This window comes from Episyrphus balteatus, chromosome 2 (genome assembly GCF_945859705.1).
Source record: "Episyrphus balteatus chromosome 2, idEpiBalt1.1, whole genome shotgun sequence".
In the NCBI taxonomy this organism is placed as follows: domain Eukaryota; kingdom Metazoa; phylum Arthropoda; class Insecta; order Diptera; family Syrphidae; genus Episyrphus; species Episyrphus balteatus.
In genome coordinates this window covers 76,932,664-76,958,481 of record NC_079135.1, presented here as the reverse complement: position 1 = coordinate 76,958,481, position 25,818 = coordinate 76,932,664, and the positions used below count along the sequence as shown (strand labels likewise).

General features: G+C 31.5%; 3 protein-coding genes across 5 annotated transcripts in view; 2 read left to right on the top strand and 1 right to left on the bottom strand.

The window, feature by feature from the left end:
- The window catches only part of LOC129909023 (cAMP-specific 3',5'-cyclic phosphodiesterase), a 308,658-nt gene that overhangs the window by 24,935 nt on the left and 257,905 nt on the right, over nt 1-25,818 (top strand). The gene's annotated exons all lie outside the window — the stretch shown is intronic.
- LOC129909024 (uncharacterized) lies at nt 5,124-10,232 on the top strand. 2 transcript variants are annotated; one of them, XM_055985958.1, is made up of 6 exons: nt 5,124-5,316; nt 7,242-7,391; nt 7,461-7,535; nt 7,742-8,031; nt 8,752-9,017; nt 9,075-10,232. In XM_055985958.1, exons 1-6 carry the CDS (start codon nt 5,124-5,126, stop codon nt 9,127-9,129), a joined length of 1,029 nt encoding a protein of 342 aa, XP_055841933.1. In that variant the 3' UTR covers nt 9,130-10,232. The 2 variants fall into 2 exon arrangements, with proteins under 2 accessions (XP_055841933.1, XP_055841932.1); XM_055985957.1 differs by having other exon boundaries at nt 7,242-7,535.
- On the bottom strand, nt 11,677-12,879 carry LOC129909534 (uncharacterized). Its single transcript, XM_055986607.1, has one exon. It carries the CDS (start codon nt 12,877-12,879, stop codon nt 11,677-11,679), a length of 1,203 nt encoding a protein of 400 aa, XP_055842582.1.

Genomic DNA, 25,818 nt, shown 5'->3' with positions numbered 1-25,818 from the left:
AACTTTTCTCAAAGCCGTGTCAGTGATCTCGCTGATCACGGGTAAAAATTTTCCTGATACAAGTACAACCAGATCATCCGCATATGCCACTGTCTTCACTCCACTTCTCTCAAGCTTCACGAGGATATTATTCATAACAAGGAGCCATAGAAGGGGGGAGAGAACGCCACCCTGAGGCGTACCCCTGTTGACACATTTAAAACAGTTTGAATTTCCTAAACTTGCTTGAATTCTTCTCTCTTTTAGCATTGAAATAATCCAACTTCTGATGTAGTCTTCTACTTCAAAAGTCACTAGGGCCTCGAGAATAGATTCGGTTAGGACATTGTTAAAAGCTCCCTCTACATCTAAGAAGGTAGCTAGGGTATATTCTTTAAAGTGGATCGAGTTCTCAATTGTTCTAACAACTTCATGGAGGGCTGTTTCCGTAGATTTGCCCCTCATATAAGCGTGCTGCGAACTAGCTAAGGGACATCTTTTGAAAATGTCTCTAATATGAGTTTCCAAGATTCTTTCTAAGGTTTTAAGTAAAAAAGATGTTAAACTTATTGGCCGGAAATCCTTCGCGGATTCATGTCCTCTTTTGCCCACTTTTGGTATGAAAACCACGCTAACTTGTCTCCAAGACTTTGGCACATCCCAAGTAACAATTTCAAACCTCGGTTACAAAATAACCAAAGTTATAAAATAACTGCAAATAACCGCGGTCAAAAAGCGGCTATAAACGGGTTGTTAAAAGTCTGTGGTTAATTTTAGGTTAGAAAAAAAACCCAGTATTTTCGAAGGTTTGTTTTGGGTTAAAATTATACGTAAAATAAACTTTTTAGTCATAAATTAGTTTAAAAAATTCCATTTTTAAACTAAGGAAATATTTTGGCTATTTATTTACTTTTATTAAACCCAGGTTACATTCTTGTTATTTTTTCAACCCAATTTTTTTGGTTAAATTATAACCTCAGTTTGAAGTTGGTTTTAAAATAACCAAATTTCTTCAAAAGTTTCGGAAAAGTATTTAAATAACTCGTTTTTGACACAAAGTCATAAATAAGTTTTTAAATAACTTCTAGTTTTGTGTTTTAAGGGTTAAAAAATAACCAAATTTTGGCTCCAAGTTTGAAGTAAGTATTTTAATAACTTTTTTTTTCGCACAAAAAGTTTTTTTTTAAGTTAGAATTTAACCAAATCTGATCCCAAAGTTTTAAGTAAGTATTTTAATAACTCTTTTTTTACCCAAAAAGTTATTTATAGGTTATAAATTAACCAAATTTTATCTATAGTTTGAAACGAGTTTTTAAATTACTCACTTTAAGATGGAAGTTGTTTATTGGTTTAAAATTAACCCATTATAGAACCTAAGTTTAAGGTGAGTTTCTAATTAACTTCTTTATTTTTGTCTTTTATGGGCTAAAAAATAACCAAATTTTCATTACAAGTTTCAAGTAAGTATTTAAATAACTCCTTTTTTACACAAAAAGCTATTTATAGACTAGAAATTAACCAAATTTGACCTTAAGTTTGAAACGAGATTTTAAATTACTGACTTTTTACCATTAAAGTTGTTTATTGGTTTAAAATTAACCCATTATAAATCTTAAGTTCAAGGTGAGTTTCTAATTAACTTCTTTATTTTTGTCTTTTATGGGCTAAAAAATAACCAAATTTTCATTACAAGTTTCAAGTAAGTATTTAAATAACTCCTTTTTTACGCAAAAAGCTATTTATAGACTAGAAATTAACCAAATTTGACCTTAAGTTTGAAACGAGATTTTAAATTACTGACTTTTTACCATTAAAGTTGTTTATTGGTTTAAAATTAACCCATTATAAATCTTAAGTTCAAGGTGAGTTTCTAATTAACTTCTTTATTTTTGTCTTTTATGGGCTAAAAAATAACCAAATTTTCATTACAAGTTTCAAGTAAGTATTTAAATAACTCCTTTTTTACGCAAAAAGCTATTTATAGACTAGAAATTAACCAAATTTGACCTTAAGTTTGAAACGAGATTTTAAATTACTGACTTTTTACAATGAAAGTTGTTTATTGGTTTAAAATTAATCCATTATAAATCCTAAGCTTAAAGTAAGATTTTAAATAACTACTATAAGTACGTATAAGTTTTTAATCAACTCGTTATTTACCTTTTAACAACCCTGGCAATTTTTCAACTAAGTTCCAACCCAATTTCAACTAACCAACAACTCTCCACACATACACATTCACCATACTCGAGCGTCGCGCGTCGCCCATCATATTTTTGTCTCTCATTTTTCTCAGATCTCTCAGTATTCTTTTGTGGCTGGTGGTAGCAAGTTATTGTGCGAGAAAGTTTTTGTGAAAAAATATAAATTAAATAAAAAAAAATATCTGTCTGTGAAAAATTATTAAGAGGTAAGTTATTTGTTTATAATTTATTTTAAATATTGTTATTTGTTTATAATTTATTTTAACCCTTTGCTTCCTAGTGGTTTCAGCATGATACCACCTATTAATTACTTTGTTAGTTTTTTTTACTACAAAATGGACTTTTCCTTTTGTACTCTCAGCTCAAAACATTCCTTATACAATGTTATTACTAGTACAATCATTATTTTTTTCATTTTAGTGTGTTGTTAGAAAATATCAAAACTTTTTTTCAAGATATTTGTATTTTTTTCCGGGAGCGAAGGGTTAAATATTAAATATTGTTTAATAAATAACTTCAGAGTATAAAAAATAACTTCTGAGTTTGAAAAATATCTTCTGAGTTTGGAAAATAACTTCTGAGTTTGAAAAATATCTTTTGAGTTTGGAAAATAACTTCTGAGTTTGAAAAATATCTTCTGAGTTTAGAAAATAACTTCTGAGTTTGAAAAATATCTTCTGAGTTTAGAAAATAACTTCTGAGTTTGAAAAATATCTTCTGAGTTTAGAAAATAACTTCTGAGTTTGAAAAATATCTTCTGAGTTTGGAAAATAACTTCTGAGTTTGAAAAATAACTTGAGAGTAGGCATACAGATAACTTAGCGCGTCTTTTCATTTGTCTTTCTCATTCCGCGTTATTATTCCAAGCTTGACTGTTGATAAAATCACTATAATAAAAATGTATTCTATCATTAAAAATAAAATTTGTAGTAGAACTACTTTTAAAAGAAAAGTTAAAAAAATAATATTAGAAATGCGTGAAAAAGAAAGAATTAAAAATCTTGAACAAGTTTTTCTTAGCAAGAGGTTATTTGAAGTGCAGCAACACCTTTCGGAAAATGAAATAAGTGCTAATTGTGAACAAGGTTTTTCTAACACGAAATTTGAAGAGTTGCAACACCTATCGAATATTATTTCTGAACATGAAAGTGACAGTGAAAATTCTGGAAACAATTGTGTCGCTGTCTCAACTAATTTTGAAGCTATTCCAGAAAATTTAAAAAAAAACTTAGTATTATGGGCTATTCAGCATAACATATCGAATATTTGCTTGCGTGATTTGCTTAACATTTTGCATAATTCTCATCCTTATTTGCCATTAGACCCTCGAACATTATTACAAACTCGCGTTTCCCTTGAGAAAATTTTTATCGAAGTTCCACCTGGTAGATACTGGCATTTCGGTTTGGTTCGCGCTCTTACTAAGGTTTTTGAAAGTGTTCAGACATGTCAAACAGTAATATTCTTGGACTTTAATATTGATGGGATTCCTGTTAGCAAAAGTTCAAAGGGCCAATTTTGGCCTATTTTGTGTTCACCAGATGGTTTTCGTGTGCCGCCGCTAGTAATAGGTGTTTACTACGGAATGGCAAAACCTTCAAGTGTTAATGAATTTCTGCGATTATTTCTTGAGGAGGCTGTTAACATTGATGATTTGAACATTGGTTCCAAAAAAATAAGTTTTAAAATCAGGAATTTCATCTGTGACGCCCCCGCTCGTTCTTATTTAAAAGGAATCAAAGGGCATAATGGTTATTTTGCTTGTGAAAGATGTAATGTAGAAGGGGATTATAATTACAAATCTCACCAAATGTGTTTTCCAAACCTATCAAAATCACTTCGCACGAATGATTCTTTCCGGGCTGGGATACACGAAGATCATCATACGCAACCATCTCCATTAGAAAAACTTCCAATAGATATTATTATGAATTTTCCTCTAGATTACATGCACTTGTTGTGCTTAGGTGTCATGAAAAAATTGTTGGTTACATGGATTAAGAATAGAACCCTTAAAACAAAATTCTCGGCAAAAAACATTGAGAGAATCTCTAAGACCTTAGTATCACTACGAAAATATGTTCCATGCGACTTCAATAGAACACCTCGTGGACTTGATGTGATAAGCTTTTGGAAGGCCACTGAATTTCGTATGTTTTTGTTGTACTTAGGTCCGGTTGTTTTGCAAAATGAAACTCATGAAGAAGTATATGCCAATTTTATGGAACTACACTGTGCTGTTTCAATATGTTTGAGTAAAAATAAACAAGTTTTTGTTGATGTCGCACAGAGTCTGTTCAAATCATTCATATATAACTTTTCTAGTATCTATGGAGCTGAAAACATAAGTTATAACGTTCACAATTTATATCATGTCGTAGATGATGTTAAATACCATGGACCTTTAGATAATATAAGTGCTTTCAAATATGAAAATCGTTTACAATATTTAAAACGTCGAATAAGATCTGGAAACAGACCCCTGGAACAAATTGCAAATAGGATTATCGAAGATTTTGAGAATGTAGATCTAATTGATGTAGATGAAAACAAAACTCCTATGCTTTATATGAAAGATAGGAATAAAATATGCAAAATTAAACACTGTGTTGGAATCTATAGAGCAATTCAGCTTCAACATTTTGTTTTGAAGTCGTCACTTGCAGATAGTTACTTCTTAACAAACTCAGAAGAAATTGTTAGAATGGAGTTTGCAACATATCGACATGGCATCCCAGTTATCTATGGTTCAAGCTTAAAACAAAAACAAAATTTTTACGAAAAACCGTTCTATTCTAAATTTTTAAGCGTTTATAAATCAAATGAAGAAGAAAATTTGCCTAATTTTTATAACATAGAAAATATTTCCTCTAAATTTTTCAAAATAACTTTACCAAACACTGAATCTGTTTTTTTTCCATTAGTACATTGTTAATCAAAATGTATTGTGTTGTGGAGACGCTCGAAGATGAAGGGAAGTTCGTGACGGCAGTTCCCAAAAATTGGGTCATCGATGGAACGAAGCTATTATGGCCAAAGTCCAAGAAAGATTCCATTTGCGGTCGGAAAAATTGCATCACAGCATCGGATGATTGGCAAAGCATAGCATGCAAATTAATATTTGATGACATCGGTAAGATACAAGTTTAACTACATCTTTTTTATTTTATTTTTATTAAGTTCACTTAGACCACTTTTCTCCAAGTAAAATTTTATTCGTATCTAAACTTAAAGCAGTTTATCCTGGGGGCCTATTTTTGACAGCTTAGTTACGTTAATTTTGATACACTTTAGGTCCCCTTTCATATACTTAAAGTAATCGCGGTTATGGCCTTTCAATATTTTTATATTTGAATAACGCTTCATAATATTCTACACAATGAGATTTATTACAGAAATTAAAGTTTTTTAGACCGGTCTTTCTTATATAAACACATTACATTGTCATCGAGTGCAATTCAGCATCAGCCAATTTGCAAAACAATATCGCAAATTTCGCGAAGAACAATGGCGCCTTAAAACACGACTAGCAGGTGTTTTTGCGAGCGGGTGCAATAGCAAAACTCACAGCAACCCTTTTTCTCTTCGTTCACGACAGCGTGCGTGAACGAAAAGGCGTCACGGCGCGGCGCCCACGACTACAATCGACATGTTGATCTTGTGTGATCGATACAAGAGCAATAAAACAATAAAACATCGACCTTTTTTCACTTCACTTCGTTGACAAAATCAATAAGTGTACTGTACAACAATAAAACAATAAAACCGCGACCTTTTTTTTACGTCGTCCAAGACAGCGCGCTTGAACAAAGCGCCACCCGCGACCGACGGTCGACTTGTTGTTCTTGTGTGTTCGATACAAGATCAATAAGTGTACAGCGATAAAACAATAAAACAGCGACCTTTTTTTCGCGAAGAACAATGGCGCCTTAAAAAAAAATTTTCGACCAGCAGGTGTTTTTGCGAGCGGGTGCAATAACAAAACTCACAGCAACCCTTTTTCGCTTCGTTCACGAGAGCGCGCGTGAACGAAAAGGCGCCACCTACAACATTTAAATATACATTTTTAAAAAGCTAGAAACTTAGTCATATTTGTAAAATTAAAATTAAGTTAATTGAATTAAGAGCTTTTGAAAGAATGGTATCTGAACTCAGATTTTTGAAAAAAAAAAATTATTGAAGAAATTTTAAGATGTCGTTTTTTAAACTTTTTCGTAATATAAAATGCATTTATTTTCAAATTTTTCTGACCACATTTATTACGATTTGAAATTATAAAAGAAAATGTCAATATGTATTACGGTTTATGAAAAAAATTAAAAAGTATTTCATTTTCGAAGAACTTTTTTTAATAGAAGTTTTGAAAAAAAATTTTACTTATTTGTTTTTTAAAGTTCAACATCTAAATATAAAGTCATTTTTTCTTCAGTCAATAGCCCTTATTGTTGAAAGTTAAATAGCAAAAATTTAAAGTTCTTATTTACCAAAGTCTTTGAGAAAATTAATTATTTCAAAGCAAAAATTCAGTTTTTATAAAAAAAACCCATTGAAATTGAAATTTTTTTCAAAAACTCTTGATTAAATTTAGTGGATTTAAATTTAGGAGATAAGAATGAGCTTCTGGCTTTTTAAAAATGTATTTTAAAATATTGTAGGTGTTGCCGTTGTTTTCAAAATATTTTTTTTGTGTTTAAAGTCAGATTATGAGAAAATTGCATTTATCTCTTAAACGATGGAAGATTGTCCCTTACTCCCTTATATTTTTTTTCCTTAAATAACCTAGAGAATCTTTTGCTATCATTTGTTTTATGAAATTTAAGAAAAAAAATGGTTGTGTTCAAAAAAAATTTAATTGTAATTTTAAAAAACAATACGGTAACATCGGCAATTTTTAATCTATAGACTTTAAAGCATTTTTAATTGCCTACGTTTGAAAAAAAATCGTCAAAATCTGAGCTGTTCGGCCGGTCTTAAGCCGCTTCACCTTTTGAACAAATATTTTCTTGTATCCCTTTCATGCCACTTATATTTACGACAAAACATGTATTTCCTTTTAAGGTTCCTGGGAGGAAGCAGTTCAGAAGGAAAAGGATGCCGAGTATTTGTCTTCTTCTGAAGAAAATACGGAAGAAGTGACCATCGACACCAATTCTTCGGAATACATGACAGATATGAACAAATTGATGTCAACTTTGATTCCTAATTCTGGTAAGTTTAAAATGTATAAACATGGGAACAAAGTTACTAATTTTGTCATACTTACTTCTCATTTTCAAGACGTTTCCTCGTTCACCCCCCCAAATGAAGATGTTACCATCACTAATGTCATTTCCGACTTATACACGTTTGAAGGTAAAAAATGTATTTTAGCACTAGTACAATTTTCAAAGTCGTTTTTAAACTCCAGCTTATCTTAGACTGGGGTTTATCCAATGTTATTTGAATAGGATAAACCCCAGTCCCTCTTAGTAACAGCTGAGATAGCATATTAGTTCTTTCACTAACCGTATTACTTTTTTTTGTATATTACTATAACTCTTATTTTTAATTGTTTATAGGCCCCAGCACCAGTACCCAATTCAAGGAACTGTCGTCCAAAATAGACGAAATTTTGGAAAGACAGCGTTCCACTGAGGTGAAGGTGCAGGCCATGCAAGGAATGCTGGAGGCATTCATGGCGAAGTCCGAAGTTTCGGTCAATTTGTTGGCGTCCAAAATTGCAAAAGAGAATGCAGAGGAAGTGGATGAGGAACTGCAACTGGATGAAATTTTCCCACTTACCTCTGTCCAACAAATTGAGGAAATCGAGGAAAAACTCCATCAAAATGCAGCATTCAAAAAAAAATTGGTAAGTACCAAAATATACGAAATATGCAATTTTCTCACAATCCGACTTCAAACACAAAAAAAATATTTATAAAACAACGGCAACACCTACAATATTTTAAAATACATTTTTACAAAGCCAGAAGCTTATCTTAAATTTAAATTCACTAAATTTAATTAAGAGTTTTTGAAAAAATGGTCCTCAAACTCAGAATTAAAAAAAAAATTTATTAAAAAAATTAAAAATGACTTTTTTCCAAACTTTTTCTAATAAATATTATCAGTTGAATTCCGAAGCAGAAAAGGTAATATATATCACACTTTTGAAAAAACAATTAAAAATAACTTCAATTTCAATTGGTTTTTTTTTTTGATAAAAACTGAATTTTTGCATCCAAATAATTAATTTTCTAAAAGACTTTGGTAAATAAGAACTTTAAATTTTTGCTATTTAACTTTCAACAGTAAGGGTTATTAAATAAATAAAAAATAATTTTATGTTTAGATGTTGAACTTTGAAAAAAAATAAGATACATTTTTTTTCAAAACTTTTATTAAAAAAAGTTCTTCGAAAATGAAATTCTTTTTAATTTTTTTCATAAACCGTAATACATATTGACATTTTCTTTTATAATTTCAAATCATAATAAATGCGGCCAAAAATATTTGAAAATAAATGCATTTTATATTACGAAAAAGTTTAAAAAACGACATCTTAAAACATATTTTTGTTTTCTTTCAGGTCCGTAAGTTGAGCTCCTATGGGGGGGCCAACGGAATGAAAACGATCCGCACTATTTGCAAGTGCATTTTTACGGATCCACTACTGGCAGAACATTCTTGGCTGGGGACTAATGCCAAAAAAAGTTTCAGCCAATACAAATTCCTGTATAAAACTATATTGGAAGCGGTCCGATCAAGGTACCCCACTTATAGTGAAGCTGAGGGTGCTTCATTTTTTAAAGGCTTTTTGAAGCAAGCCCCATTTCGAATGGGAAAACCGTCCACGTAAGTTAAAAAATAAAATTATAATCAACATTTAAGTTAACATTTTTCTCATTACAGAAATACCAGTTCCAACACCAGCTCCTCTGCCTCTGACGGGCAATCCACAACATAATTAAGTTAAGCTATTTTTTATTTTTAGTTTTAGTTTTACTTTTACTTTAAGTTTTAGTTTTAGTTTTACTTCATTAAATAATGTTTCACTAAACTTAAATTTCAGCGTTCTTATTTCAAATATTAAATTTTCAGCTGGGAAGAATCTTATGGTTTGCAGCATGTTGGTAAGCAAACATTTTATAGGTTTTTTAAAATCTGTAAATAACCGGTTATAAAAAAGCTGTGAAGTAACGTTTATTACAGGTTTTATAAGAACCTGTACGAAGTTATTTACAGGTTTTATAGAAACCTATAGGTAAGCGGTTATAAAAAAAACCGTCAAATAACGTTTGTTATAGGTTTTATAAAAACCTGTACAACGTTTATTACAGGTTTTAAAAAAACTGGAAGAAAACGGTTATAAAAAAAACCGTTAAATAACGTTTATTACAGGTTTTATAGAAACCTATAGGTAAGCGGTTATAAAAAAAACCGTCAAATAACGTTTGTTATAGGTTTTATAAAAACCTGTACAACGTTTATTACAGGTTTTAAAAAAAACGGGAAGAAAACGGTTATAAAAAAACCGTCAAATAACGTTTATTAGAGGTTTTATAAAAACCTATAGGTAAGAGGTTATAAAAAAAACCGTAAATTAACGTTTAATACAGGTTTTAAAAGAACTTGTTATATTACAGGTTTCAAAAAAACCTGTAATAACGTTAATTACAGGTTTTATAATAACCGTAGTAAAACGGTTATAAAAAAAACCGTCAAACAACTCAGTACAGGTTTTTTTTAAACTGTATAATAACGGTTTGTAAACGGTTATAAAATAGCCGTAAATGGTTTATTTCAAGTTTTTCTTTGACTAAAAATAAACAGTTATTTAATAACCGTGAAAATTAGGTTTTTAAAAACCCAGTATTTGTAGAAAAAAGTGGGTTTTTTAAAAACCCGATTTAGACGAAGTTAAAAAATAACTGACCATTTTCGGTTGTGGAGACGTTTCTGGAACGTCTTAAATACGTTTATTTAACGAGTTTAGTAACTTATCCGTTAAATAACCAGAGTAAATATCCGGTTTATTTTCCGCTTTCTAACCACAAAATGTTATTTGGGATGATTAAGAAGAAGGCAGCCTTTAAAGATTTTTTCAAGCCATGGAACTGCTATCTCTTGCTGATTTTGCAGCATAATAGGCAGAATACCATCAGGGCCTGGGGATTTATACGGAGAGAAAGTATTAATAGCCCAAGCTATATTTTCTCTTGTTATCAAGGAGTTTACTCGCTCTGTCGTAACTGATAGCAAGGTGGGATTTATGTTCACTTCAGAGGTGTTATCTACACACCCCGGAAAGTGAGTAGTCATTAGTAATTCCAAGGATTCAGCTGGGGATATTGTCCAGGATCCGTCAGGCTTTTTAAGAAACGAGGGGTTAGAATGTTCTTTCGATAAAACCTTGCTTAACCTGGCGGAATCCTTAATATCTTCTATGGAATGACAGTATTCCTCCCAGCTTTCTTTTTTGGCTAAAGCTATAGTGCGCTTATAGACTTTTAAGCAATCTTTATAGGGTTGATAAAATTTGTATTTGTGGCAGATGTTGAAGATTGTTCTAGTCATCTTCCTCAGATAAGACAAGTCTTCATTCCACCAAGGAGGAAATGTTTTGCTGCTATGTCTCACCGGACACGAGACTTTAAAGGCAGTGATCATCGATCTTTCAAAGGTTATAACCTTTGATTCAAGATCTTCAACCGTATCTGTGCTCAGATTGGGTATACTGCGTATTTTTGCACTAAAAACTTGACCGAAATTCTTCCAGTCAATTCTTTTGGGATTTCTGTAAGGGGGTGGGGTTTTAGTTTCAAATTTGAGTTGGAAGAGAATCCAACTATGATCTGAAAAGGATTTTAAAGGGGATACTCTCCAGTTTTCTACATGCAGATTGGAGTAGTTGTTTATAAAGGTGATGTCTAGTACATCCTCCCATCCTTCATAATTTCCCGAACTCGGGAAAATGAAGGTTGGAGTAGTACCTCTATTGCAGAGAGAAAGGTTATTTTCAATGATATAATCAAATAAAGACTCACCTCGTTCATTGATCTCAGAACTACCCCACAGAGTATGACGTGCATTTGCGTCACACCCGATGAGTAGGCTTGTCTTCATGGTATTGGCTTGTATTGTCAGCCTGCGTACTTCCTCCGGCGGTGACTGCTGGTCGTGTGCCATGTACGCAGAGGCCAAGAGTAAACCCTCAGTATTTGAACCCTCCAATTTGACAACGGTCAAATCAGAGGTGCTAAGATTGGGACACAAAAAAGCTTTTAAGTGTTTTTTAGCTAAAATACAAGTTCTTGGCTTACCTTGGTTCGAACTGACGGGCTTATAGAAAAGGTCGTATTGGCTGTCTTGAAGGCCCCTCACTCGGAGGCCATTAACCCAGGGCTCTTGAATAATGCCCACATCATAGTTTTCCTCCCTCAGGAAAACTCTCAGGTTATCTGAAGCACATTTAGAGTGCTTCAGATTAACCTGAATGACGCGCAGCATGTTTTCAATTCGGAATAGATTCTACACAGTCAGTTACCAGCTCCTTGCCGGAGGACCCTGCCTCTTTGGGGACACCGTCATCTTCGACAGTATCCTCAACTAGGTTAGGGTCCGTTTCCTGACTCTGTAGAATCTTTATCTTGGCATTCCTAATGCCAAAACGTAGCTTGAAATCGGCTTTTTCGAGAGCCCCACGACTGACCTCGCAGATCCTCAGAAGGTAAGACGCGCTGTTCTTCTGCGGCTCTTCAGCCTTAATGACTACCCAGTCATGCATAGGAATCAGCGGGTTTAACTTCTGGAGACTGCGGATCAGCTCCGGTCCGCTTGGCTTGATGCTCATGAGGGGCAGCCAAATACGAGCCAGTGGTTGTCTTGGAATTTCCTTAGCTGGGATAAGCTTGAGCTTCAAGCCATCCCATTTGTTGCTGACCTCAGCTACACTTTTACTAAGGAAATCCCTAGAGAACACATCCTCGCACTTGATTACCCTGTATCCCCTAAGCATCTCACCAGAGTCGAAACTCGGGTAGGGTCCCTCAGTTGCAGATAGGGTATATAGAAAGACCATCTCAGAAAGCTTAGCCTCGATAGAGTTCCACACCGACATCAGAGCTCTGTTGTCAGTGGAGAGCTCATCTACAACCGCCACTTGAAGATCGTCTCTGACAATCTCACTAAAAGTGCGCGATTGCGCCGCTCCCTGAGATGGTGCTTTCTTGTTGGTGCCGTTTGCTTTAGATTTTTTCTGAGGAGGATTAGCTTCCTCAGGTGATCTAATTCTCTTAACGGACTTTTTTGGTTCAATGAGAAGATTATTGTACTCCTCAACAATCTTCCCATATTTGATCTTATCAGCAGCATCGTTTTCGTGCGGAGTTCCAGCTTCCTCATTTAAAGCAATCTTGCTTAGAATGAAGGATGCCCTATGGAAATCCGCTCTCCGATGCGAACTTGCTGATCTTCTCTTACGCCGGGTAGCATGGCTTTGGCTGGCTCTGCTACCCGAAGGATTTATTTGGTTTATTGCGGGTCGAAGTACAGGGGTACCGCTGGTTCCGCCTGTACTTCCAGTTTTTGAAGGTTGCTCAGAGATGCTAGTGCCTCTAACATCATCTGAACACCCTCCGATTGTTTCCTGGCTCGAGGCCAGAAGCTCATCTTCCAACTCGGAAGTCGTATAGTCTGTCTTGTCTTTTTTGTCCATTTGTTGTGTTCATATTAATTCAATCAATATATTTACTTTAAATTACAATTTAAGACCGCCTTTATCAAATTGCTGCTTTGTAACATTAAAATTTTGTAATATTGCTTGTATTGACGTATTCACACATTTGCAATTGCTGATGTGGTTTTGGTCAATCACTTAAATCCACCACAGTTTTTTACTTATTTTTTTTTGGTTTAACTTCATACCTATATGTACAAATCGTGGGTGGGTTCAATTAAGTCAAACATCCAACAGCAGTTTTACGGTCAATTGGTTTATGTTGTACATTTACACCCAATATAGTGATGAAGGTTCTAGGTAAATGTATACAATTTGTGTTGTATATTTACGGGAAAGTTATCGAACAGTTATCTAGCTATGGTAGAGAAATATAAGGTTACCTATTGAAACATGAAGTCAAATCGAGATAAAGTTTTAAATAATGAACTTACATAGATTCACTGCGAGTTAAAAGTTTTTTTTGTGGAGTTTGCAATTTAAATTTAAATAAAAATAAAACATCAATAAAAACTACTAAACATTCTCTCACCTATTTATTTAGAGACATTTTAGTTATATGGTGTATATTTGTATAAATACGTATGGAACCAATTAAATTTTTTTTAGCTTGTCCTACCACTCGTTCAGGCGCAATTTATTCTTCTCATTTCTGTTTTTTTTTTTTTTTATTTTGTTCCTGAACTTTTCAATAGCAATAAATGTACATACAAAAAGTATTTAAAAACTTTTGTGTCATGTTTTTATTATTTAAGGTCATCAATTACATTCAACATACAAATGGATTTTTCTTAAGATCTATTTGTTTATTTTGGATGAGTTAAAAATCGATATTAAAATTGATACTTTGTACGTTAATAGAGAACAACACAAAATAAAGATCCTTAACACAATTGCATCTAAAGGTACTCTGCTAAATATCTCCATACCTCCTACCAAAAGGAGAGAAAAGAGCTGAACTCACCCAGTCAAGTTGAAAGTTTAAAAGAAACATTCTTGTACAGATGAAGTAGTACAGAAAATCAATATAAAGAAACAAAATCGCTATTCTCATGAAATTTGGCAAAAAGTTTTTATTTGCAAAAGAATAAAAGATGAATTGAGTCACGACTCACGATTACTTGCGTAGAGAGTTTTTATATATATTTATATTATTATTCTGGATTTAGTTTGGATTAAAGTTAATTTTAAATCCAATCCATTCAAATCTGAATTTCATAAATCCAAGGATTTAATTTTTTGTTCATATTATTCACTCAAATAAAATTATGTGATTATTCAATAAATTTTGTATAATTTGCATTTATCTTTGTTTTTCCTTCACAAAATACTTGACAAAACAACTGAACACTGTCAAAATGAATTTTACATCATGATTTATAAAGTTAAACAGACCTCTAGAGAGCAGTTTAAATTTGTTTGTATTTAACGAGATTGGATTTAAAAAATTGGATTTAAGATTGGATTTAAGTAGTGAATATTATGGAATTGGATTTATTTTTGACATTTGACATTCTTTACATCCAGATGTAGTTTTTAAACTAGTGAATAATATGGCCGTAAGTGTCCACAAAATAAACTTGTGACCTTGAAATTTTTTTGTTAGACGACTGTTTTTGAGGTGGTCAAAAACCTTTTACAAAAAATTATGTATAGGAACCAAGAATCTAAAAAGTGCATACTTACTATTATTTTGGATAAAAGATTTATTTTTGAAGGGGGAAACAAATTGATGAGGATAATACCTATGTGGGGTCAATGGTCACAAAAACTTATGTCTTAAGGTTTTAGAGAAAAAAAAAATTTCCGAAAATTTTCAAACTGAGCATATTTCACATAAAGTTGTGCTTAAAATTTTCTTGTATCACTCAGAGAACTTTTCACAGATTACAATCTTTGCGTACATGTATACCAAATTTAGACTGTTAAGATTTTTTCCTTGAAAAAATTACTTATTTGACTGGGCTGAAATCCTCAAAACCGAATTTCAAAATTTGTGGAAAAGCAAAAATTAGATTTCAAAATTCTGTACAGCAATATCTTGGAAATGATTAAAGTTAAGTTGTTTTTATACTACAAAAAATTGCCTATCTTTTTTTTAATTGTTGAAAAAACGTCATCGTGACAGCACGATAAGTTGATAATGTGACAAGAGAGGCGACAAGACTACAAAACGACAAGCCGTATATTTTGGACACCAAATTAAGGAATAAACAGATTGTGGCACTAATAAACGAAAAAAAAATTTCATTATGTGCAGAATTTTTTAAAACAATATTATGAGATGCAGAATTTTGGGGTCAACCTGCGTATTTTTTTCCTAAACCACTAAAACCACGTTACCAATAAAATCGTTCAGTAATCAAATATGTATGTAATTAATATTTTTGATTTTCAATACAAATTAGACGTTAATGCTATAATTTGAATCACTACACTATTGTTTGCAAGCATGATTTTGATCGTATAAGATTTATTTAATACCTCCTCAATATGTTTTATGTGCAGAATTTTTCCTAAACCACTAAAACCACGTTACCAATAACAATCGTTCAGTAATCAAATATGTATGTCATTAACATTTTTGATTTTCAATACAAATTAGACGTTAATGCTATAATTTTAATCACTACACTATTGTTTGCAGGCATGATTTTGATCGTATAAGATTTATTTAATACCTCCTCAATGTGTTTTTAATTTTGTGTTACGCTTCCGTGCATCTCATATTCAAAATAGTGAATGGGTAAAAAATATTGGATAATTTTTTCGAAAACATTATTCTACTTTACCAATAAAGAAATTTTGCAATACTTGACAGAAATTTTGAACACATTTTGGATGACGAATAAAATAAAAGGCGTTATTAAATAGGATTAGGTTAAAAAAAAAGAAAAGTACCTGTACCTATTATAGTCAAAACAGAGCAGTATTTGGAATAAGGTCAGAGTTTCAATTCAATTAAAATATCAGAAATTATACTACACTCTAACTATATTCCTATAATCCTTTAAAACAAATTACTTAATTCAATTGAAAATTTACTGTAATTTTAATAAAAAAAACTAATTAAATTCTTTTGCAAGAGCTCATTTCCTAGTTAAAACACCCTCGAGATAAGCAGACTTTACGGAAATGAAGTATTTTTTTATAATTCATTTAAGGTTTTTATGTATGTAATTCATTATGTAAACTATTATACAGTTTTAAATAGGGTGCAGGTGAATCCTTAATTGTTAAATTGAAACACAAATACGAAGGCAAATACTTACAAAGAATTGCGAAAGAAATTAGGGTTGGATGGAGCACAGATGACCACTTAACGTTTACCTATATTTTAAATATTATTTAAAAATGAAAAAAAAAACAATCAAATTCTTTTACATTAAATATGTATAAAAAAATTGGTATCAAATCGTGGGCACAACGCCAAAACCACGAATCTGCAAAATTGTAGTTTTGAGAAAAACGGCTTCAAAGTTTTGGAAATGCATACAATCTTATGGGAACTCGTGCTAAGGAAATTGGTATTTTAGGCTTTTAGGCATCAGATGGATGATTGGGGTCGAAGCAGTGGATAGAGGGACCGATAATAAGTTAAATGACGCATTAAAGTGAAAATGTCCAAAAATGCAGATTCGCGGTTTTGGCTTTGTGCCCACGAAATAATGTTTGAACAAAAAATTCTTTGAACAAATGTTTTATCTTTATACTCCTCATAAGGGATCGGGTCAAAATTCTGGCTTCAAAATTCTGTTTTTCAAAATTCTGCTTTTTTTTACGAAAATTCTGCTTTTCAAAATTTTGCTTTTTTTCTATTCTGATTTTCAAATTTCTGCTTTTTAAAATTCTGCTTTTCAAAATTCTGCCAGCATATTTTTTGAACAAAAAAATTCTGCTTATTCTGTTTGTTTTTTCATAGCATAATATGCGCTAACATCTCATTAATCCATTAAAGTAATTCAACTTTACTACTTTCCTTACTGTTTATTGTCTAACTGTCCCAAATATTTGTTATAATGCATAGACTGACTTTCTTACAATTCACATCTATAAGCCGTTAAAAACTATTAGAAACTAAAAAGAAAGATAGAAAATATTCTTTTCTTATTCAATTTTTCGAACATATACATACTTTTATTTGATAAATTAATAAATTTCTAATTATTTTTCGAAATTTTTTAATATTTAATTTTTTAATATTTTTTAATTTATTGATTTATCAAACAAACAATGTGATTTATCTAACAAACAATGAACATAAAAAAAACTGATAAAGTGAGTAAGTAATCAAAAAAGCAGCGAAGAGATAATTTTACTAAATTCAGCAAAAAATTAAAAAATGGTTTGGAAAATGTTTAAAAGCGCGCGCTTTTAAACATTTTCCAAACCATTTTTTAATTTTTTGCAGAATTTTGTAAAACAGAATTATGAAAATCAGAATTTTGAAAAGCAGAATTTTGGAAAACAGAATTTTGAAAAGCAGAATTTTGAAAGCAGAATTTTGTAAAGCAGAATTTTGAAAGCAGAATTTTGAAAAAAGAATTTTGACCCCGGCAGAATTTTGACCCCAACCCTCCTCATAACCATTGGAATTTATATACAGGTTAATTTGGGGTTTCGTTATTGCATTTAACCTTTTACCGAATTTCAATATAATAATTGCTTTAAAAAGGAAGTCTTTTGGTGCCCAGCTCTCCCCTATCTATAATGTACATTGTATACATGCAACGTTTAAAACCAATAGAAACAAAAACTAAAAGAATGATGATGCGATATAAGCTATTCCAACATTGCCTCTGGGACTATTTTTTTTTTATTTGAAAAACTTAAAGTCAGAAGTATTTATCAGGTAAGACTATATAGGGAAGTCTAAAAAAAAGGTTATTTACACAAAGTAAATTCACCAATAAACCTTTTGTTTCAATAAAAAAGGCAAAAAAAAAGAACTAAATTCAAATTTGCAATGAAGAAAAATCTCGACTACATCAAACTATATACTGTGAAATAAAAAATCGAAATAGAACCCGAAATTGTGTTTCAACAAAGTGAAACCAATTACATAATGCCCTGCCGAACTTGCCTTGTAGGTTAAAATTTCCCTTTTTTAAAATTGAGGTTAAAAATGGTTGGGGGTTATCCTCTGGTGAATTGTAAGGAATGAAAGTCATAAAGAGTCTATATTCATCCACTTTCAGTGGTCTGATATTTTGCGTTGTGTTTTTTTTTTGTGTGTTGTTTTTTTTTTTGTCAGGGTTAACCCTGTAAGCACGTTCCAAATCATCAGCAGTTCCTGCCTGATGAGGCTGATGGGTTTTATGAATTTACACAGAGAATTCGTTTTTTTTTTTTAACTGGGCCTGTCCTGCGCACGGCCTTCAATTCACTGTCAGAAGTCTCTCCATAGTATAAAAACCGAAGGCCACAAAGAAACGTGCGGTGGTGGAAGGCCAGAATCCGGCGCATGTATGTGGCACGAGTTCAACTTGTTGCGTTTCGTTCGTATACGTCAGGAAGTATGACTAGATGAATTTCTTCTTCATCATGTGGAAGTTATTCTTAATGCCAAAGTATTTTTGAGAATCTATGATGAAGGACAACAACATCTTCATAGTGATGGTGTTCAGTTTGATTAATATTTTATGATGGTCGTCTTGAAACTTAAATTATTTCAACAATTTGATTCATTTACTTTCATTTATTCTATTATAAAACAGCTAAAGAACAAAAAAAATAAATAAGAAGAACAAATTGAGTTCGGTGTATTTGTGGAATGAAACTTTCCAAGTTGCTTGTTGAGTTTGAGATTATTTTTGACGGTGAGATTGTTTATTTTTTTTCTTCTTACTTTTCGTTTATTTCGTGGAGGAGAATGAGAAAGTCAGCCAACTAATTAATGACCTTTAGAATAATCCATACACTTCATCTGTTATTTTCAATTTATCTTCTTTTAGTTGTTGATGACTGGAGGCTCAAATTAAATAAGTATGATTTGAATTTATTATCAGAAACCATCTTCTAATCTTCGTTTTCTTTATTTTTTTTTGTTTTTGTTTTTGATGAAGGAAGATATTACTAACTTAATTACTTTATTTGAATTTGCCTGTCGGCTTTTGTCGATTAAAGCTTGGGAAACAACAAAACGCTTTAGGATTTTAAATCAATGTACAGAAACCTATAGTCTTTAAATTAGTAATTATTAGAAATTACTTTCATTTAAATGAAAATATTTAAACAAGAATTATTTCAAAGGTGATTTTAATACTTATAGAATAAACGTCTTGCTGTGCTATATGAATCTATAGAAGTGTGTTTAGATATCAACTTAAGAGAACTTTTTATTCATAAATAGTTGCTCAGACAATTCGTACTGTCAGGTATCAGTTACCTATGTTGTGATTTGGTAGCAAATGAATCGTACTGATTAATGTTGGAAAAGTTCCTAATAAACCTGCTACTTAGTGTGCATACGAGCTGCCCGTCCTCCAGTGGGTTTTCTGGATGCTCGACAGTGTATTTATTTCAGATTATGTCCAGTAGAACAAATATCAATTATTAATATTGGTATTTACAATTATTGTAAATACGAGCATCACTTCTTGTTTAAGATTTTTTAAAAATATTTTTTGGTTTGTAACAGTCAATGATTTCTGCTTTCTCCTGGAAAGATCATTACTGAATTTCAGACGGTTAATGGAATTGTTATCACAAAATCATACTTCTTAAATGTTCCATCTAATGAATAAACGCATAAAATTTGTATATGCTCCTGAACGAAGTTTTTAATTTGTTTCTTTCTTTTCAATAATTCTGTTGATGTTCTTGAAAGTATCAAGTCAGGCTGAATTTACTTCTGAAGCTAAAGATATTTTGTATAATTTGCTGGAAGGTATCATCCCCAAACATTAACGGTTTAGAATCCTTTAATATGAGACAAACATCATTCACATCAGTCAGAACAAAAATGAAAGGACCGAGGGAACTGCCTTGGGGAACGGCGGATGTGTCGAAAGTTTTTTTTATATACAAAGTAAAGTAAAAGAACTTTGTAAGTGCGATTTTCAAGGTCAGAGTTTGAAAGATGGTGGAAAACTCAAGACTTTGAGTTTCAAATATATTTGCTGTAGTCTGTATAGATGACAGCAACTCCAGGGTGAGCTATACCTTAGAGACAAATTCGGCAAGGTTGGTTATGGTGGATCTACCCTTAGAAAATCATGCTGGGTTGTATACAATGGAAATATCCAATGGAAATTTACAGAGTCAAAAATCAAGATATGAAATTAAAGACTGTTTGGGGATGCGTCTGTAGTCTGAAATCTCATTTTTCTGGAACTTTCAAAAACATTGTAATTATCAGTATCGATGGAAAAGATAACATCGAGACCTCTTCCCACAAAGTTAACGAGGAGGTAGTCCTAATCAGTTTGAGAAAGTTGTAAATAGTTATTGCCGAATGATTATCCGGAAGTTAACAAAAACAAAAATTCTAAAATTTCTAGAAATAAGAAATTCTTTGGTGATATAAGTTTATAAAACAAGTGTTTTAGAAATTGTTTACAATAATAAAATTTAGACTTTTAAACATTTTTTTTCGGAAAAAAAGAATGAGCTTAGGCTCTATCTCAATTTTCAGTGCACTTTCTTGAGATCTTTCTCAAGAAAATAAGATAGATCTCAAAAAAATCTAATAAAAAGTGAGATAAGAGCTTAAGCTCATTTTTATTGCATACGACCCAGTGACTTTTAAAGAAAACCAATTTGTTGACTTTTTGAATTCAAGATGCACGCATGTGTACCTACATTTTACTTGATACCACTTCTTAAGAAACCGACAATTTTTTTTTGAGGAAAATTCTTTAAGAATATACCTAATATTATTCTTATAAGACCAAAAGCGAATTCCATGAACTCTTTCAGTTCTTAATTTTGTATGCAAATCAATACACATAGTTGTTACAAATTTGTGCACTGCACCATTAATAAAAACGCGGTTTTTGTCTCTTTGGTCTAGAACTTTTTATAACAATTCTATGACAGAATCAGTGCTACTGTGGATTGAAGCATGCTGCTGGGGCTACTGGGCTAAAATAATGCTTTTTGTTGATTTTTTATAACCAATAACAAAAAGTAATCAATAAAAAAGCATCATCATCCATTGCGTTCATGAAATATTTTCTTAAAAAAATTGATAGTTTCGTTTATGTATGGAACGTAGCTTAATTATAATCTTTCCACAATAAAACCATTCAATATAAGTTTTGTGTCCATATGCTCAACATAATCTTGCCATCTTAGTCGCATCATCTTAGGTCCATTAACTTATTTGGTTTGGTTAGTGTTTTCTCCATACCCCATAATAATGCAGACGGACCCAATAATTTTGTGTAATGATGTTTCGATATTATCACCCCAAACAATAATAATATACTATTGGGTCAATCTGTTTATGAGCAAAGTTTAAACGAAATGCAAAATTATGTACATATTTTGAATAATTTTGATCGAGAACTTTTTGGTATTTTTCAAAACTATTCAACAAATGAAAACATTGTTTTTCAGTATACGCATTGATAATCCTTGTATTCTTATTGATGTCCCCATAAAGATTATATAGATTGTATCAAGCTCAAGTAATACTACCTTCATACAAAAGACTTGCCTTACTTCTACATTGTTATATCGAAAATTACAATTTGTATCGATTTATTATGCATAATTACATGACTGCCCAATGGATGGAATGTAATTAAATTACATTACAATTAACCTGCGTACCGAAGTAATGTAAGGCAATTAGATTTTCAATTAACTCGTCAGCTTACAAGTGGTCATACAACTTCCTTGTTTCTAAATATAACAATCAAATCATACTTATAGTCATCCTCTATTCATTATAATGTATATATTCATATGTATTTGTGTATTTGTATGTCTAATTACCTAAAAGAAAAAACTGAAAAGTGTATTAGTTTTTTCTTTAAATTCAACGTGTTTAAAATATCGATTTTTCAAATTTTCCACAGTGTTCTTATAACCAACAAATCTATAACTACCTTCCTGAATATTGAATAGAATAACTTTTAAGAACATTTAAATAATATCAATTTAACATAACGATCAATTTGAATGTTAGTCAAATGAAGCTTAAAAAAAAGTGCCCTAAGGTAACACAATGAAACAAAAAAAGAAAGAATGAAAAAAAAAAAAACGAAACGATTTTGAATTTTCAACACTCCCACTTGTGGTTTACCTCTACGATTAATGTGTTTGACAATCCATTATATATGCTTCAACTTTGCAAATTGAGGTGCAGAAAAACCAACAACGAATCTAGAAAAGACCATTCCATCAACTTTGAGAACTCAACTTTTATTACCACCAACAAACAACGTAAAAAATCTATTCAACCAATGTTTATCATTGTATTAAGCACTCACCACAATGCCAATAATTGTGTTTGCCTTAAATCGCCCAATAGGCATAATAAATCACATTCTTAACATTTTTTACCCTTTTTCTAGTTTAAGTTAGGGTGCTGGTGGCAGAGGGGCAGTGGTTCATAGGAAAGTAATGAAAATTAAAGTGACAAACCTTAAAGCCAGTCTAAAAGGGTGTATACAACATTGTCAACAAAGTAAAAGGTTATGCAGGAAATGCAAAGAAGGCAGTATTTTTGAAGCTAAAAGTACATAAATTCTAGAAGAAGATACTGACCTTCTGCGTTAGTGTAATAAATAACTCTCATAAGCCGCTATGAAACTTCAATTTTGACAGCTGAATGCTTCTTTATCCCTTCTGCTAATTATTATCTAGGAGTATCGTTAAACATTTCAAAAGCCTAAATTTTGTAGTCGTTGATGTTAAAGACTGCCACCAGCTCCGAACCAAAAAAATCTATAGAATTTATCACCCATTGAAAGTTTCGGAGTTTGGGTTAAGGTCGTTTCGATTCAAATATCTCTGTATACCCTCTTATCATTCTTTAGCCCATCCAGGAACTAGAAAGGAAACCTTTTTTTTTTTCCCAAATCTATTCAATTTTGAACTGCATATTAAGAGAAGCATTAGCAAAATTTCTTCTGTCATTGAAATTGAGTTCCGGTGATTAATATGTTAGGATTTTTTTTTTTTTTCATATGACAAAAAGTAAACAAAAGCAATTTGTCCGTCATCAGTGTCTTCATTATTTTTCTTTTTTCGAAATATTTTCCTTGAATTCTTGAGATACAAATATTTGCCTTAAATATTTGTGCGTAGGTACGTACATTTGAGTTAGGATGTTCTTTGTTTCAACTTAAACTCATACATAATTTGTTGCGTGTAATCCGTTCCGTTTGAACTTAACGAAACTTTTATGATCTCAGTTGTTTATATTTACAGTAAAGTCGTCACGATATGTTTATAGCTCAAGGTTAAAGGTCTCTCTAGAGTAATATAACTACATTCATTCATTTGGACAAATTAATGAAAGTGATTAATTAGCGTGATGTTTGACTTACTTGTTTTTTTTTGTTTTTTGTAGCTTCGAGTTGTATATTTGTTATCTTTATCTTGATATAGCGAATATAATTTTTTGTATTTGTCTTGCCAATTGTTTGTTGTTGTTTTTTTTGTATATTTTAATTGATAAATTGTCTAATTGTCTTTGTTTTTTTGTTTTACTTGTAATGCATTGTTGGTAAACACTTTCAATCGTTGCGTCGCGTCGTCGTCGTACAAAATCGTGACTCTGATGTTTGCGTTTGCTAATGATAAGCGATCTGAATGCAATCATTTCGTATATACAAGCTACTTGAGAAAAAAATAATTGGCTTCTCTCGGCCTGGTTATTTTTGTATAGATTATTAGTTGTAATAATTTCACATGACGTTTAATAGAAATTAGATTGTTGACAATATTTATTTAACTTGAACATTAAAAAAAAAACTGTCTGGTACTTCAATTAATTCAACAATTTATGGAATTGAGTGCATTTTGTTCAATTTTTTAAGTTGCCGGTTTGTTATTGAAGTCGATAGATACCTACGAGTAATTAATTCAAACGCAGTTTTCTAAAAAAAAAATTTTTAATGTCTGATATGTAAAGTATCAGAATGAATAATTGTACTACTTTTTTTAATTTTTATATGAAAGAGTTCTTAGATCGCATACTTCTTAATTGAACTTACCAGAAAATTCACTTAATCTGCATACCACTATGTATTCAAAAAAGACAATCCCTAACAATGAGGCTAAATAAAGACAATGTCAAAATGAGAACAGCAATAAATGAAAAAGGTTAACCTATCTGAACGTGATAGGAAAAACTTTTAAACATGAGAGATGGTAACAAAAATTGTAAAGAAGGTTTGTAATTTAAAAAAATGAAAACAGACAAATTTTTGCCAAGCACCTACACGGAGGCACTTTCGCATTTCGTTACCAATCTTACTCGCACTATACTTTATTACCTGTATAGTACTCTGTGGCGCAATGCTTAGTGCAATGGAATCACTCCAGAGGTCTGGTTTCGAATCCCAGTCTCCACAAGCAAAAAAAAAGGAAAGGGGGCTCCTCTTACAAGAAATTAAATTGAAAAGTGCATCTCTCAACAAAAGACGTCAAAATTTTAAAAAATTTGTTTTTCAAAAACGAGTGCAATTTGATTGGTTGAAGGATAAAATAATTTTGGGGAATTTAGGGGAATCTGTCGAACTTTTAGTTCAGCTCGAGCCCAGAGCAATCGTTTTTCTGTGATTCTTTTTTGAAAATCTGGCTTCAGTAACGTCTTGAATGCTCTCAATCCAGCGCAATGTTTGGTGCAATGGAATAACTCCAGAGGTCTAGTTTGAAATTAGAATTCCAGGTTCCACAAGGAAAAAAAAAATGTTGATTCATCTTACGAGAAATTGACAGAGTCTCTAAGAATATCACTGTCATGAAAAAGTTCATCTCTCCACAAAAGACGTCAAAATCACAATTTTTTTTTTTCAAAAACGAGTGCGAATCGTTTTTCCTTTAGGAAAATCTGGCTTGAGTACCTTCTTGAGTGCTCTAAATCCAGCTTTCACGAGCCTTTTCCTCCCTAAGCTTGACGAACCTTCTCTTCTTCGTACAATTGCATTTGTCCGCAATAGTTGAAAACATAAGTTTTATAAAAAGGGGACTATTAGAACCCACTTGTTTATTAATATTAAAATATGTCCAGTATTTTTTGTTCTATAGAATGTTTGTATTTAGACCAAGAATAGATAATATACATTGAAAGATATGATATTTGGTTTTCGGGTAGGTCCCACAACGTGCTTGAATTTTCACTATTTCATTAAGCTGTGAAAGTGCCTTTGAAATTGTCTTAGACTAAACTCTTGTCAACTATTTTTGCAATTACATGCATCATTGGTATGTTTTGTACGTACACTCGCATAAAATTTCAATAATTCTCCTTCTAGCGAATTTTGAAATATTTAATGCTCTTATAGCAACACGTTTTTTTAATTAGTCTGTTTCATATTCATATACATACATTGGTTATATGTGTATATACATTTTAATACAAACTGTCTTTATCTCAAAATAAAATAAATATTTTATTTCACAAAAAAAAAATATTGAATCATAAATTATGACGAGTAGATAGTTTTGTATCTGTTTCTGTATAATAGGTAGAAATAAAAGCGAAACGTCTAAATCTATTCTCGTTATGTTTTTCGTAAATGTTTTTTGCTTTTGAGAATGCTTAAATTTCAAAAACCATAACAATGTTGATATATTTAATGTTCTAATTAACGGACTTCACCCTTATAATTATGAATTATTAATAAACATTCCTCTTTCTCTGCATTAAGAGATCTCAAGCATCGTGACATTTTCATCTTAAATTATATTAATTTACATTTTCAACGAGGACTATTTAAAAAGAAAAATTCATAATAT